Raw genomic sequence first — 15,627 nt, 5'->3', positions numbered from 1 at the left:
TCACCATTGTCAACAGGGTCCTCAACTAGGTCCGACTCATCTCCCGTAATTCTGCCCTCAATCCCTCTCTTCCCTCCTGCAACAGCAATAGGGTTCACCTTGTCCTTACCTACCATCCCACCAGCATCCACATCTAGAAGATCATCAGGCACCATTTCCACCAGACACATATTCCCCTCCCCTCCTTTGTCCGCTTTCCCCAGGGACTGTTTCCTCTAGGACACCCTGGTCTACTCTTCCTTCACTCCCAATGTACCCCCACAGCCCCTTCCCCTGCAACCGCCGAAGGTGCAACACCTGCCCATTTACCTCATCCGTCCTCAGTATCCAAGGGCCTAAAATTACCTTCCAGGTAAAGCAGCACTTTACTTGCACTTGACACAATCTAGTCTACTAGGCGACAGTGAGGACTGCAGATGCTAGAGATTAGAGCCGAGAATGTGGTGCTCAAAAAACATGTCAGGTCAGGCAGCATCTGAGGAACAGGCAAAAGCCCTTCATCAGGAATCTAGTCTTCTGCATTCACTCCTCACAATGTGGTCTCCTGTATGTTGGGGAAATGAAGTGAAGACTGGGTGATCACTTTGCAGAAGTGGTCTACATTCTGCCTGTGTGGGAGATCAGGAGGGTACATATGTCTCCCACTTTAACACACCATCCTGTTCCCTGACCAGATTTTCTGCACAGGCTGGAAGAACAACACCTCATTTTATGCTTCTCATTGCAGTCCTCTGGACTCAATATCAAGTTCAATAATTTTAGGGCCTGAACTACCCCATGTCCTAACCCCCTACCACACACGCCAGGGCCTTGTTATCACATAGTCTGCCATTACGCGCTGCCTATTGTTAGCCACGAACAAACTCCATAACAGCTATTCACCCTCCCAGCCAGATCGTTATCAACCCCTTTGCCCAACTGTTCTCTCTCTTTGGGCTCCATCCCTACATATCATTGACTCCTTGCCCCCTTCCCCCCCACCCTATCTTCTCCATATAAATCAACATTTTCTGAGCTACCATCAGTTCTGAGGAAGGGTCACCACACCTGAAATGTTAACTTTAATTTCTCTTCACAGATGCTGCCAGACCTGCTGAGCTTTTCCAGCAACTTATATTTTAGTTTCTGAATTACTGTTTTTTTGTTAGTTTGTGTATTAGAGTATGAGTGAAGCCAAGGTGCAGTCAAACAACTGCATGAAAGAAGCAAAATTGAATGTAAATTTATACAATGAAGGTGCATATGTTTCATGTTTGATGGTAAAACTAGAAATTTTCACCTATGTTTATTCACAGTGATAACAATAAGGTGTTTAAAGTCACTGCTCAGTCAAGGTACATGAAACCATTGCCAAATCTAACTCCACCTCCCATCCGTCTGGCTGGACCTCTGTTGTTGCAGGTTAGTGGGAAACCATCATCACCTTCTGATCAGAAAGACAAATAAGGCCAATAATACAAACCTCAAGTAAAGACAGTAACTGCCAGAAAGACTGAGCAGCATCTGTAGGGAGAAGACATTGTGTTAACTGGGGCAATTTCAATCAACGTACTGGACAAGAATAAAGAAAGAAAGAAGGCATTCGACTAGGTTCCACATTGTAGGCTGGTTAGCAAGGCTATATCAGATAATCAGAGGGTTAGATCGGTTGGACAGTGAAAGCCTTTTCCTCAGATGGCGATGGCTAGCACGAGGGGACATAGGGGTAATTGAGGGGTGATAGATACAGGACAGATGTCAGAAGTAGTTTCTTTACTCAGAGAGTAGTAGGGTCATGGAAGACCCTGCCTGCAACAGTAGTAGACTTGCCAACTTAAGGCCATTTAAGTGGTCATTAGATAAACATATGCACAAGAATGGAATAGTGTTCCATTAGCCTTCAGATTGGTTTCACAGGTTGGCGCAACATGGAGGGCTGAAGGGCCTGTAATGTTCTGTGTTCTAGATCACAAGGAATACAGGGAGAACTACCCACTTGGATACAGAATTGGCTCGAAGGTAGGAAACAAAGGGTGGTGGTGGAGGGTTGCTTTTCAAACTGGAGGCCTGTGGCCAGCGGTATGTCACAAGGATTGGTTCTGGGTCCATGGCTTTTTGTCAATTATATAAATGATATGGATGTGGACATAGGAGATATGGTTAGTAAGTTTGCAGATGACTCCAAAATTGGAGGTGTAGTGGACAGCGATGAAGGTTATCTCAGAGTACAATGGGATCTTAATCAGGTGAGCCAATGAGCGGAGGAGTGGCAGATGAAGTGTAATTTAGATAAATGTGAGGTGCTGCATTTTGGAAAGGCAAATCAGGCAGGACTTATGCACTGACTGTTAAGGTCCTTGGGAGCGTTGCTGAACAAAGAGACCTTGGAGTGCAGGCTCATAGTTCCTTGAAAGTGGAATTGCAGATAAATAGGATAGTGAAGTAGGCATTTGGGATGCTTGCCTTTATTGGTCAGTGCATTGAGTATAGGAGTTGGGAGGTCATGTTGCAGCTGTACAGGTGGGCCTCACTTGTGGAATTCTGTGTGTAGTTCTGGTCTCTCTGCCAAAGGAAGGATGTTATGAAACTTGAAAAAGTTCAGAGGAGGTTTACAAGGATGTCGCCAGGATTGACAGGTTTGAGCTACAGGGAGAGGCTGAAAATACTGGGGCTATTTTCCCTGGAGAGTTGGAGACTAAGGGGTGACATTATAGAGGTTTATAAAATCATGAGGGGCAAGGATAGTGTAAATAGACAAGGTCTTTTCCCCAGGGTGGGGGAGTCCAAAACTAGAGAGCATAGGTTGATGGTGAGAAGGGAAGGATTCAAAAGGGACTTAAGGGTTTTCATGCAAAGTATGAAATGATTTGCCAGAGTAAGTGGTGGAGGCTGGTACAATTGCAACATTTAAACAGCCTCTGGATGAGCACATGAAATGGAAGGGTTTAGAGGGATATGGACTAAAAGCTGGAAAATGGGACTAGGTTTATCTAGGATACCTGTTCGGCATGGACGAGTTGGACTGAAGGGTCTATTTGCGTGCTGTACACCTCAATGACTCTATGATTTCCCTTTCACAAAACCATGTTGATTCCCAATTGTGAAGGAGTGTCACTGGACCAGTTCACAGGTCAGCGCAACATCGAGGGCCGAAGGGCCTATTCTGCGCTGTATTGTTCTATGTTCTATGACTCAAAACATTAACTCTGTTTCTCTCTCCACAGATACTGCCAAACCTGCTGAGTTTCTCTGGCTATTCCTGTTTTTAACCATGTGGAGACTACCTCATTACCTTAAACTTATCCAAGTGCCCTGCTATAATCTACTTAAAAATAACTTCTAACATTTTATATGTTTCAAATGATAGATACCAAACCGTCATGAAATCCTTAGACAATGGGTTATTCACAGGTACTACATATCCAGCTTGAATTCTCAAGTCACTGGTTAACACAAAGTGTTTCAGCAACTATCCAGAGAAATGTACTTATTTTTTAAGACTTTTCCCACCTTAGGCGAATGTCTGTGTGGAGACTGCACATTCTCCCCGTGTCTGGGTGGGTTTCCTCCGGGTGCTCCGGTTTCCTCCCACAATCCAAAGATGTGCAGGTTAGGTGAATTGGTCATGCTAAATTGCCCATAGTGGTAGGTGCGTTAGTCAGGGCTAAATATAGGTTAGGGAATGGGTCTAGGTGGGTTACTTTTCGGAGGGTTGGTGTGGACTTGTTGGGTCGAAGGGATTCTTATTACAGAGCATTCAACAATTCAATAAAGGGAGAGAAAATAGAGAGAGCAGAAAACAAAGCAGCACAGCTTTGTTTTCAAAAATCACACTGTTTCTTGCCAAAACCCAGTCATTTCTCCTTTTTCTCTTTTTAATCAGCATTCTTTGTGGTTGGCTGGTTAGCACCGGTCTTCCTTTGATCCACCAACAGCTGCCAGCCCTGAGCATAGCAACAGCTCAGTGTTAGTTCATCTACAGTGTCCTTAGATCAGTAATTAAGTTTTTCAGACCAGTTCCCAACAGAAAACATCTGTCTTTGTTCCCTTCTCTTTACTTCAACTCACAGTTCCAAAAACAACTATTAACAATTTTAAAAAAGTGATAATTCGACAGTTTTTACAGGATCAATGCACTGTTAACATTTTTCTTATTACTATCTGTTTTATATTTCTGCTTGCTTTCTCTCAGGCTCTAATTTTTCCCTTCTTATTAATCTTTTAATCATACTTTTCTGTTCTTTTCAAAATTCTGACTGACAACTGTCATTGTGCAATTATACTCTTTAAATTTGATTTTTTTTTAAAGTTCCTCAGTAGCTCTGAAGTACACTCAACATTTCCAACAGAGACAAGATGAGAGTGGTGCTGGAAAAGCACAGCCGGTCAGGCAGCATCCGAGGAGCAGGAAAAAATCGACGTTTCGAGCAAAAGCCCTTCATCAGCTTTTGCCCGAAACGTCGATTTTTCCTGCTCCTCAGATTTGCCTGACCTGCTATGCTTTTCTAGCACCACTCTAATCTTGACTCTGATCTCCAGCATCTGCAGTACCCACTTCTGCCTACTTCACACAGAGAGGTCTCTGTAATCTTGCTGCAACTCTCTGTGGACTTCACTGCAGCCAGAGAGTACACCAAACATATGTAAGTAACCTTAAGGTCAGAAACATTGACCAGGGTGAGGAGCAACAAGACACCCTATTCCATCTTGAGAGGGTCTCGATACTGCACAACGAGACAATCTAGACTATTCTTCTGTATCATAACCCAAGTTTTCTGATCATTATTATTTCTAGTTCAGATTCTAGGAAATCCGGGGGATCAAATTTTTGACTGTTTAATTTTCACCCAACTAATGCTTGCATTGCAGGAGTCAGCAGTTATAAAAACATGATCATTCTTTCCCCGACAGTCATAAAGTAGCAGTGGACAAGAGAAACCTTTTGCCAGTTTTACCAGCAAAATCGAACTTCACTGATTTGTCTGTTTATTCAAATATTAATCTGGTGATTATTTATACATTTATTTTGTGTGGTTTCCCAGAGCATTATTATTTTATCAGTTCAGCAACATATTTTGCCTGGGAAATAAATCTTTCTGTCCAGATCCTGTTGCTCAGATTCTATTGTATGAGCTTTAGATAAATATCCCGCTCAATCCAGTTCAATAAGTTATGGTTTTGTTTGCAGCCAACGGTTCCATTTTCAAACTGGAGCTTTCACTAACACAAGATGCTCTGGAAATTGATGGCAGGGAGTCTTTAAGTACGAATATAAATCAGGTTCCCCTTGCCTATAAACAGCAGAGTGTCTGGAGTTAAGAGCTTCTTCCACAACGCATTGAGCAACATTTCTTCCAGTCTTACAGAGTCATAGAGTTGTACAGCATGGAAACAAACCCTTCAGTTCAAATTGTCTATGTCGACCAGATATCTGAGATAAATCTAGTCTCATTTGCCAGCATTTGGTCCATACCCCTCTAAACCCTTTCTGTTCATGCACCCATCCAGATGCCTTTGAGTGTTGTAATTATACCAGCCTTCACCACTTCCTCTGGCAACTCATTCCATGCATGTATTGTCCTCTGCATGAAAAAGTTGCCCCTAAGGTCTCTTTTAAATCTTTGCCATCTCACCTTAATCCTATGCCCTCTAGTTTTGGACTACCCTATCCTAGGCAAAAGACCTTGACTATTCACCATGTCTAGGAGACAGTGAGGTCTGCAGATGCTGGAGATCAGAGTTGAGAGTGTGTTGCTGGAAAAGCACAGCAGGTCGGGCAGCATCCGAGAGCAGGAAAATCGGTGGTTTGGACCGGATGAAGAGCTCTGGCCCGAAACATCGATTTTCCTGCTCCTCAGATGCTGCCTGACCTGCTGTGCTTTTCCAGCAACACATATTCACCCTATCTGTTTTATAAACTTCTTTAAGGTCACCTCTCTCCTACCCTGGCAACATCCTTGTAAATCTTTTCTGCATCCTTTCAAGTTTCATAACATCCTATAGCAGAAATATCAGAATTGATCACAATATTGCAAAAGTGGCCGAACCAATGGAGTGAGTAACAATGTCACTACGAAGTGAATGTTATCTTTGATATTTTTGTCTGTTTGACCTTGACAGAAGCAGAGTCTGATCAGCTTGAAAGAACGGAGCCACAGTAGGCAGTCCAGCACACCATCTGAAGCAGGTAGCAGTAAATCAGAATTCCATATTGTGGACAGGCAGCAAAGCCCAGGAAAGCTTCAAGAGATTGTCACAGGGACAAAGAGCATCGCTGTCATAGCAGCTAAGCGGCGATCACAAGCGAATGTGGCTGACTTGGCGCTGGTACCCACAAGAGAAAAGGAAAGGAACATGCTGTCCACTCACTCAGCAGAGGAGACCGAGGAGAACCCAGTTCCAGTAGTTGCAAAGACTAACATACTAAACACTGAGTTGAGGTCGGTAGTCAACTTTGATCATCTCATGGTTGAGATGGGAGTGAACACCTTCAGGAACAAGCAAGAGTACAGTAGTCCCCCTACCCCCTCCCCATCTGAGTCTTGCACCAAAATAAAAGGACTGAGAAAGACCAAACAAATGGAAGATTCCACCGAGAGAAATGCAAGGAAGAATCAATCCCAATCCTTCGAAGTGAATTCCCAGGGGGTAAGACTTAACTGACAGAAATATTTGTTTAAAGCTTTGTCATCATTTTTCAGGAACTTGATGTCTATCGTACAGTAAATTAAACTTAAAGAAGGACTTATGAATCTAAATCCCCCAGAGAGATGAAAATGGGGCATTATTAATTTTTATCCGGCATTTTATTAAAGAATATTGAAACATTTTATGTAAGAAGCCACACTTTTAGCCAAGTAATCTTCTTACAAAGGTGAAGCATAGAAACTAATATGCCTTAAGCAAATATGAGATGAATGATTTGAAGGAAGACTCTTAGTCCCAATAATTAAAGGGAATAAGTTATACATTGACAATTAAAGATCTGATGGATTTGTTGTTGGACACATAGAGAGGGGTTGGTTGGCTCAGGTGTAATGCAGAACGACACTTAAAGAACTGGTCTGCACTGGCTGAGGTAGCTCCTGAGGCCTGCATCCTTGTCTTGCCTCACCTCTTAGTGACATAATGACATAAGCAATGATGGCCAACTTTCAGGCAACAAGGACCATAAGTGGAGAACAAGTAAAACAACTGCTGGAAGGAATGGGATATGTGGTCATCTGGACAAAAAGCATTTGTTAGAAAACCCCTGGGTCACTTCAGACTCTTAGTGAACTCATTTGGTTTCAGTGAGGAATTGACCAGGTTAAAAGGCATCTGGATGGGTATATGAATAGGAAGGGTTTGGAGGGATATGGGCCACGTGCTAGCAGGTGGGACTGGATTGGGTTGGAATATGTAGTCAATATGGACGAGTTAGACTGAAGGGTTTGTTTCTGTGCTGTACATCTCTATGACTCTATGAATTGTGGATGAGGGCATTGCAGTAGATGTCAGGCTCTTCAACAGGCAGAAAGCCTTAAAAAAGGTGTTGCATTGCCGACTGTGGTGGAAGATTCCCTTGTGAAATTGCTGGATATATGTTTTAATATATAATATTATAATATATTATACTAGGTCCTATTTTCGAATGTTGGAGACTATGGAGCATTATAAATGGTTTGAAAGGAGCCGTGTTGTGAGTCTAAATGGACTCTGATGCCTCTGTGGAAGTTTATCATCATCATTCATAAAATGAATGAAACATTGATGGAACCGTTCACAAATTTGCAGATGCATATAAAAATATACATGCATGTTTGGAATTTGGAGCTATGAAATAAGCTGATTAGATATTCTGGAAGAATTAACTTTTAATCATTCAAATGTTACATCAGACATCGGTGTCGGGGAAACTCCAGAACTGTATATGCAATGCGTTGAAGTTACAATAGAAATCCCGTGTCATAAAACATTCATGTGGTATCATGAGACTATTGAAAAAGTAAGTAGTTTCAGATAATGTTACAAGAATGGATATAAAGCTACAAATGTTATACTTAGTCTGCTTGGCTTTGGTATCTATTGCTATGGAGTATCATGTCCTGCTTGGCAGAAGATAATTAGGTTCTGGAGAAAGTTCAGAGGTGGATAATTAAAATATGTTCTGGAGAAGCATCATATTGGACCTAAAACATTAACTCTGTTTCTGTCTCTACAGTTGCTGCCAGACCTGCTGAATTTCTCCAGCACCATTTTTATTTATAATTGAAATGATGACTAATATTTTGACTCTTAATTTTCAGGACAGCCAAACTACATTGGAAATATTTTCATTAGTGAAATGAAGACTTTAAGAATGGGATAAAATTCTGTTCAAACAGAAGTTCTATAGGAAGGATATTGTGAAACTTGAAAGGGTTCAAACAAGATTTACAAAAGATATTGTCAGGATTGAGGGTTTGAGCTGTAGGGAGAGGCGGAATGGGCTGGGGCTGTTTTCCCTGGAGAATCGGAGGCTGAGGTTTAGGGTGAGAGGGGAAAGATTTAAAAGGGACCAAAAGGACAATTATTTCAGGCAGAATTTAGTGCATGTATGGAATGAGCTGCTAGAGGAAGTAATGGAGATTGGTTTAAAAGGCATCAGGATGGGTATATGAATAGGAAGGGTTTAGAGGGATATGGGCCAAATGGGACTAGATTAGTTTAGGATATCTGGTCGGCATCGATGTGTTGGACAAAGGGTCTGGTTCTGTACTGCATATCTCTGTGATGAAGTTTGCTAATTCTGGGACAGTAAAAGATGAACTGAGAATAGTGATAATACTCACTTTGCTTACTCTATTCAGTTGGAGAAGCCAATTAGGATGCCATAGAATTCCTATAGTGTAGAAGCAGGCCATTTGGTTTGTCAAGTCCACACTGACCCTCTGAAGAAGATACTCTTACCTATCCCTGTACTTCCCCCAGCTAACCCTCCTGTGCCAAGACACTGTGGGCAATTTAGTATGGCCAATCCACCTAACCTGCACATCTTGGCACTGTGGGAGGAAACCAGAGCATCCGGAGAAAACCCACACACACACATGGAGAATGTGTAAACTCCACACAGACAGTCACCCAAGAATGGAATTCACTGGTGCTGTGAAGCAGCAGTGTTAACTACTGTGCCACCAAACTGGATGGGATGGGGATGGGTGGGAACAGGCAAATTAAAGAACGTAGAGTTTGTTAGATGTTGGGAAATACCTTTTATACAGAAACTTATTGTTCCCACTCTTTACTGAAATGTTGAGGATTATCTGCATCTTTTCAAAAGCTGGATTAATCATTTTACAGGAGAGGAAATAAACTTTCCTTCCTGCTACAGACACTTCTGTGATTTATTGTCTGTCCTGTACATGATTACAGCTTAAGTTGATGGTTTATATGTGCACTATGTCAGGACATGGTATGGCTTGGGTTGGTTTGTTAGAGCCCTTAGGAGAAAGTGAGGACTGCAGATGCTGGAGACCAGAATTGAAAAGTGTGGTGCTGGAAAAGCGCAGCAGGCCAGGCAGCATCCGAGGAGCAGGCGAATCGACGTTTTGGGCATAAGCCTTCATTCCTGAAGAAGGGCTTATGCCTGAAACGTCGATTCTCCTGCTCCTTGTTAGAGCCCTTGCTGATTTTTCCATTATTTTTCTTTTACTCTTTGATCAATTTTAATTTGGAGCTGTTAATTCACAACAGTATGTTAAGCGTGACTTTTGGACTGAGGGTGATAGCTTGTGTTAAAAGGTAAACAAACCAAACAAACTTTTGGATTCAGTTTAAAAACAAACTTCAGGATTCATGAAGCCAGGCCTGGAAATTAATTGCAGATTGGTTCCTGATCAAAAAGTTCTGCAGATGCTTCATTAATGGGGAAGAGCATTATGTTTAAACAGACAGCTGAACCTTTTTAATAATGATGTGTGTACCTAGGAATTGGTTCTGCAAAATCTGGGGAAGACCTTACACTCAAACAGATGACTGATGCTGAATGGTAACTGGGACCTTGTGGAGAAGAAGGTTGGTCTGTCAGGGAGTGGTCAGAGTTTGGATTGGGCTTTGGACTGTGTTTTCTGTGAAAAGAAATGTGGCTGTTGATTCTACAGCATGAAGATTTGAAAGGTTCCTGACCAACATTCCCATTTGCAGCTTTTGGAAGCTCAGAGAATGGAAAACTAAATTAGCAGTATTAATTCCTTGACTGGATGAGCTGAACAGGTGATCCTGATCAACATTTTCAGAAAATCAACAAGAAACTGTCATCTGTAGAACAACATATTGTGAAAACCAATTAATTAATCTGGCCAGTTTTGTTATTTATCCCCTAACTGTGTCTGTCTTTTGTGTGAATAGGACTGAAAACAAAATTTTTTGGTTTGTTTGTCTGCCTCCATGTCATAACAAGTTACATTATATTTTCCCAGCTTTAATCTTGTGCAAGGTCAATTTGTATATTGTGTTCATAACTTCCTACTCCTTTTCAAACTATTGTGTGATATCTAACATCAAATCAATAAAAAAGCCCCTTAATTCAAAGCTCATCTGAAAGTTCATTTACAACTATTCATTTAGGACTCTGTCTATGTAAGGCTTTAAACTCATAATTGTTTCATTGTGAACTAAGGGTTTAACCCATACTGAAGAGGACCAGCTCGAATTATAATCAGAGCTGAGCTAAGAAACCATTTTCTCAAGGGCTGTGAATTCCCTTGAACTTAGGCTTTTTCATTGTCTGAAGTCTACACATCACAAACTTTTATTTTGTTCATTCTTGGGAATGTGGGCATTGATGACTGGGCCAGCTTTTATTGCCCATCCCTAGTTACTCTTGAGAAAGTGGTATTGAGCTCCCTTCTTGAACAGCTGCAGTCCATTTGCTGTGGATAGACTCTCAATCCCATTAGGGGTGGAGTTTCAGGATTTTAATCTAGCAATGCTAAAGGAACAGTGAGATATTTCCAAGTTAGGATGGTGAGTGATGGGCGAATTTGAAGGTGGTGGTGTTGCCATGTATATTCCAGTGTTCATGTGACTACATGTTGAGCTGCAGCTCCTGATTTTCCACATGAAGCGTCTGGAGCTGCAGGTGGACTCAGTATGAGGCTGGGGACATTGTGGATAGCAGGTATAGCTAGCTGATCACACCACCAGTAAGGACTACACAGACTGAGGAGAGTTGGGTGACCACCAGGGCGATAGTGTGGGCAGGCAGTTCTGGAGTATCCTGTGACCATTCCCCTCTCAAACAGGTATACCATTTTGGATACTTTTGAGGGAGTGGCCTCTAGGGGAAAAACAGCAGGAGCAGCCAGGTCAGTGGCACCACAGCTGGCACTGTTGTACAGCAGGGAGGGTCAAAATGTAGATAAGCAGTAATGATGTAGGACTCTATAGTCAGAGGCACAGATAGGTGTTTCTGAGGCTGTGAGTGATACTCCAGGATGATGTGTTGTCTCCCTGATGCCAGGGTCAAGGATGTCTCTGGTTGAGCACAGGATATTCTGAAAGGGAAGAGTGAGCTGCCAGAGGTTGTGTCCCATATTGGTACCAATGACATAAGCAGCAAGAAAGATGAGGTCCTTCAATACGAGATCATGGAAGAGGTAGGAAGTTGGAAAGCAGGACCTCAAAGGTTGTACTCTCAGAGTACTAGAAGGCATGCATTTAAGGTGAGAGGAGAAAGATCAAAGGAGACATATGGGGCAATTTTTTTAGACAGAGTGTGGTAGGAGTCTGGAATGCACTGCCAGAGTGGAGACTGAGGCAGATACAAGAAGGGCATTTAAGAGACTTATAGATAGGCACATGAATATGTAAGGAACGGAGGGACATGGGCCAAAGGCAGACAGAAGGGATTAATTTCATTTTGTGTCATTTTTGGCACAACATCGTGGGCTGAAGGGCCTGTTCCTGTGCTGTACAGTTCTGTGTTCTATATATTATTCCCTGTGCCACATTCCAGTGAAACTAAGGAAGATAGTACATGGCTAAAGAGCTGCTAAAGGAGGAAGGGCTTCAGGTATGTGGATCATGGGATGTCATCTGGGACAGGTGGGACATGTACAAGAAGGACAGATTGCACCTAAACTGGAGGGGCACCTGTATCCTGGCAGGGAGGTTTGCTAGTGCCACTCGGGAGGGTTTAAACTAGAGCAATAGGTCAGTTAGTAAAATTACTGAAGAGAATTCAGAGACTAAGGCCAATAAGAGTAAGAGGAAGCACAGACGAGCAGAGGTTTCCTCAAATGTATTTGTTTTCCTGTGAGGAGTATGACAGATGAGGCAAATGAACTTGGATTAATACATTTAATCATTGGCTATTACCGAGACTTGTTAGAGGGTCAAGCCTGGCTGCTTAATGTTCTGGGATTTAGATGTTTCAGGTGAGTTAAAGAGACATGTAAAAGAGGTGGGAGAGTTGTGTGACTAATTCAGGAGGATATCGCAGCTATACTGAGGGAGGGCACCTTGAAGCGTTAATCCAGCAAGACCATATGGGTACAGCTCAGGAATAGGATGGGATTATACTACAGGCCTCCCAACAGCCAGTGGGAGATAGAGGAACAGATATGTGAACAGATTATGGGAAAAAAGTAAGAACAACAGGGTTGCTGTGGTGGGGGATTTTAACTTCCCTTGAATTGACTGGAGCTCTCTGCCAGGTTTTTGGATGGCGGTAGAATTTGTTGCATGTGTCTAGGGAGCTTTTTAGAAATAGCCCGAGTACTAGACCTAGTACTGGGAAAAGAGCTTGGCCAGGTGATAGAGGCAGCATTTTGGAAACAGTCATCATAAGTCTGTAGGGTTTAAGTTACTTATTGTTAAAGACAAAAGTAGTCTTTGGTGAAAGTAATAATCTGGGGGAAGGCTAACTTCCACAGTGTTAGGCAGAAACTGGGGAATGTAGATTGGGGGCAGATGTTTCAGGATAAATCCACATCTAGAATTTGGGAATAACTTAAAGGCCACCTGATTAGAGATCAGAATCAGTATGTTCCTATGAAAATACGGATGCCAAAACCTGGAAACCTTGGAGGATAAGAGAAATTAAGAGCTTAGTCAAAAAGTAAAAGGAGGCGTACATAAGGTTTAGGAATCTGAAGACAGAGAAAACCCATAAAGAATACAAAGAAAGCAGGAAAGAACTTGAGCAAGGAATTAGGTGGGCTTACACGGGCGCGGAAATGTCTTTGGTAAACAGGATTAAGGAAAACACCAAGGTATTTTATAAATACAAAATGAAGAAGAGGGCAGCTAGGGAAAGGATGGGTTCACTCAAGAACAAAGGAGAGAATTTATGCCAGGAGATGGAGGAAGTGGGTGAGGACCTTAATTTTGCATTGGTATTCACAAAGGAGGAGGTCTTAGAATAGGATCCCCACAGTGTGGAAGCACGCCATTTAGCCATCAAACTCACACAGACCCGTCTCCTCCCTGTAACCCTGCATATCCCATTGCTAATCCACCTAGCCTACATATCCCCAGACACTCCAGCATTGCCAATCCACCTAACTTGCACATCTTTGGACGGTGGGAGGAAACAAGAGCATGCAGAAGCCCATGCAGATGCAGGGAGAATGTGCAAATCCCACACAGTCACCCAAGGATGGAATCAAACCCCGGGTCCCTAACACTGTGAGGCAACAGTGCTAACCACTGAGCCACTGTGCCGATATGGTGGAGGGTGAGTCTTGGGAGGAGTATGTAGATATTCTAGGCCATGTCAATATGTAGATATTCTAGGCCATGTCAATATAAAATGGGAAGAGGTATTGAGTGTTTTGAAAAGCAGGAAGGTAGACAGGTTCCCAAGGTCTGATGGGATATATCCCAGAATGCTGAGGGAGGCAGGTGAGGAAATTGCTGGGACCTTTTTGAAATCTTTGAATTCTGTTCAGGCACAGGAGAGGTGAATAGCCAATGTTGTTGCTTTGTTTAAGAAGGACAACAGGGATAATGGGAGAAAGTACAGTCTTTTGTATGGTAGAAAAATTATTGGAGAAGATTCTTAGGAACAGGATTTACTTGCATTTGCACTTATTAGCAATAGGCAGCATGGCTTTGTGCAGGGAAGATTGAGTTTTTTGAGGAATTGATTGAGTTTTTGAGGTACTGACAAAGATGATCAATGAGGGCAGCACTATAATGTTTTCTATATGGACTTTAGCAAGGCCTTTGACAAGATCCCTCCTAACAGGCTGATACAGAGGATGAAGTCACAAGGACTATGTGGTGAGCTACTCAGATGGATACAAAACTGGCTTAGTCATAGAAGACAGAGAGCAGTAGAAGAAGAGTGTGTTTCTGACTGGAGATCTGTGACCAATGATGTTCCGCAGAGATCAGTGCTAGGATCTCTGTTTTTTGTAATATTTGTTTAAGTGATTTGGAAGAGAATGTAGGTGGCCCAATTAGTAAATTTGCAGATGACACAAAGATTGGGGGAGCTGGGGATAGAAAGGATGATTGCCAGAGGATACAGCAGGGTATAAATGGACTGGAGTCTTGGGTGGAGAAATGGCAGATGGAATTTAATCTGGTCAAGTGTGAGATGGTGTATTTTGGGATGGTCCAATACAGGAGAGAAATATGCAGTAAATGGCAGAATCCTTATTGGCAGCATGGTGACTTGATGGTTGGCATCACTTTGTCTCTGTCCACTGAGCTCGCCAGTAGAGTCATGGTAACATGGCTGAGTGGTCTAAGACGTTGGACTCAAGTTCCAGTCTCTGTGGAGGTGTGGGTTTGTAGCCCATTGCTGCTAAGTATATAATTATGCTCACAGCTTACCATTTGAAGGCTTCAATTTCTAGGGCAGCACAGTGGTATGGTGGTAAGCACTGCTGCCTCACAGTGCCAGGGACCCGAGTTCAATTCCAGCCTCGGCTGACAATGTGTGGAGATTCTCCCCGTGTCTGCATGAGTTTCCTCCCAAAGTCCAAAGATGTGCAGTTTAGGTGGATTAGCCATGCTAAAATTGCCTGTGGTATCCAGAGATGTGCAGGCTCAGTGAGTTAGCCCTGGGAAATGCTAAGGGATGGAGTAAGGGAGGTGAATCTAGGTGGGAAGCTCTTTAAAGGGTCAGTGTGGACCTGATGGGCCAAATGGCCTGCTTCCATGCTGTAGGAATTCTATGATTAACAACAAAGGAACCAAGGAGTAGAGGTCCACAGTTCTCTGAAAGGGGCAACACAAGTGGATAAGATGATCAAGAAGACATATGGCATGCTTGGCTTTGTCGGTTGGGACATAGAGTATTTAAATTGGCAAGTCATGCTGGTCAGCTTTAGTTAGGCTACATTTGGAATATTGTGTACAGTTCTGTTCACCACACTACCAGAAGGATGTGGAGGCTTTGGAGAGGGCGCAGAAGTGGTTTACCAGGATGTTGCCTGGTGTGGAGGTAATTAGTTATAAGGAGAGATTGGACAAACTTGTTTTCACTTGAATGTTGCAGAATGAGAGACAACCTGATAGAAGTTTACAGAATTCTGAGAAGCATGGAAAGAATGGACAGTTGGAGTTGTTTTCCAAGGGTAGAAATGGGGATATAGGCTTAAGTTAAAAGAGTTTAAAGGAGATTTGAGAGGCAGGTTTTTAACACAGAGGTTGGTAAGTACCTGGATTGTGCTG

General features: G+C 42.7%; 1 protein-coding gene across 2 annotated transcripts in view; it reads left to right on the top strand.

The window, feature by feature from the left end:
- Window positions 1–15,627, top strand: part of LOC122560470 (kinesin-like protein KIF19) — a 332,615-nt gene that overhangs the window by 284,166 nt on the left and 32,822 nt on the right. For both annotated transcript variants that reach the window (XM_087998033.1, XM_087998034.1), the window contains 2 exons: window positions 1,296–1,401; window positions 6,100–6,627. In XM_087998033.1, coding sequence (XP_087854159.1) covers window positions 1,296–1,401; window positions 6,100–6,627 — 634 coding nt within the window. The remainder of the gene's footprint in view (window positions 1–1,295; window positions 1,402–6,099; window positions 6,628–15,627) is intronic.

Source organism: Chiloscyllium plagiosum, unplaced genomic scaffold (genome assembly GCF_037043375.1).
Source record: "Chiloscyllium plagiosum isolate Xiang-an unplaced genomic scaffold, Cpla_swu_hap1 HiC_scaffold_20, whole genome shotgun sequence".
In the NCBI taxonomy this organism is placed as follows: domain Eukaryota; kingdom Metazoa; phylum Chordata; class Chondrichthyes; order Orectolobiformes; family Hemiscylliidae; genus Chiloscyllium; species Chiloscyllium plagiosum.
Note: the sequence above shows the minus strand (reverse complement) of the source record. Positions and strands in the feature narration are given on the sequence as shown.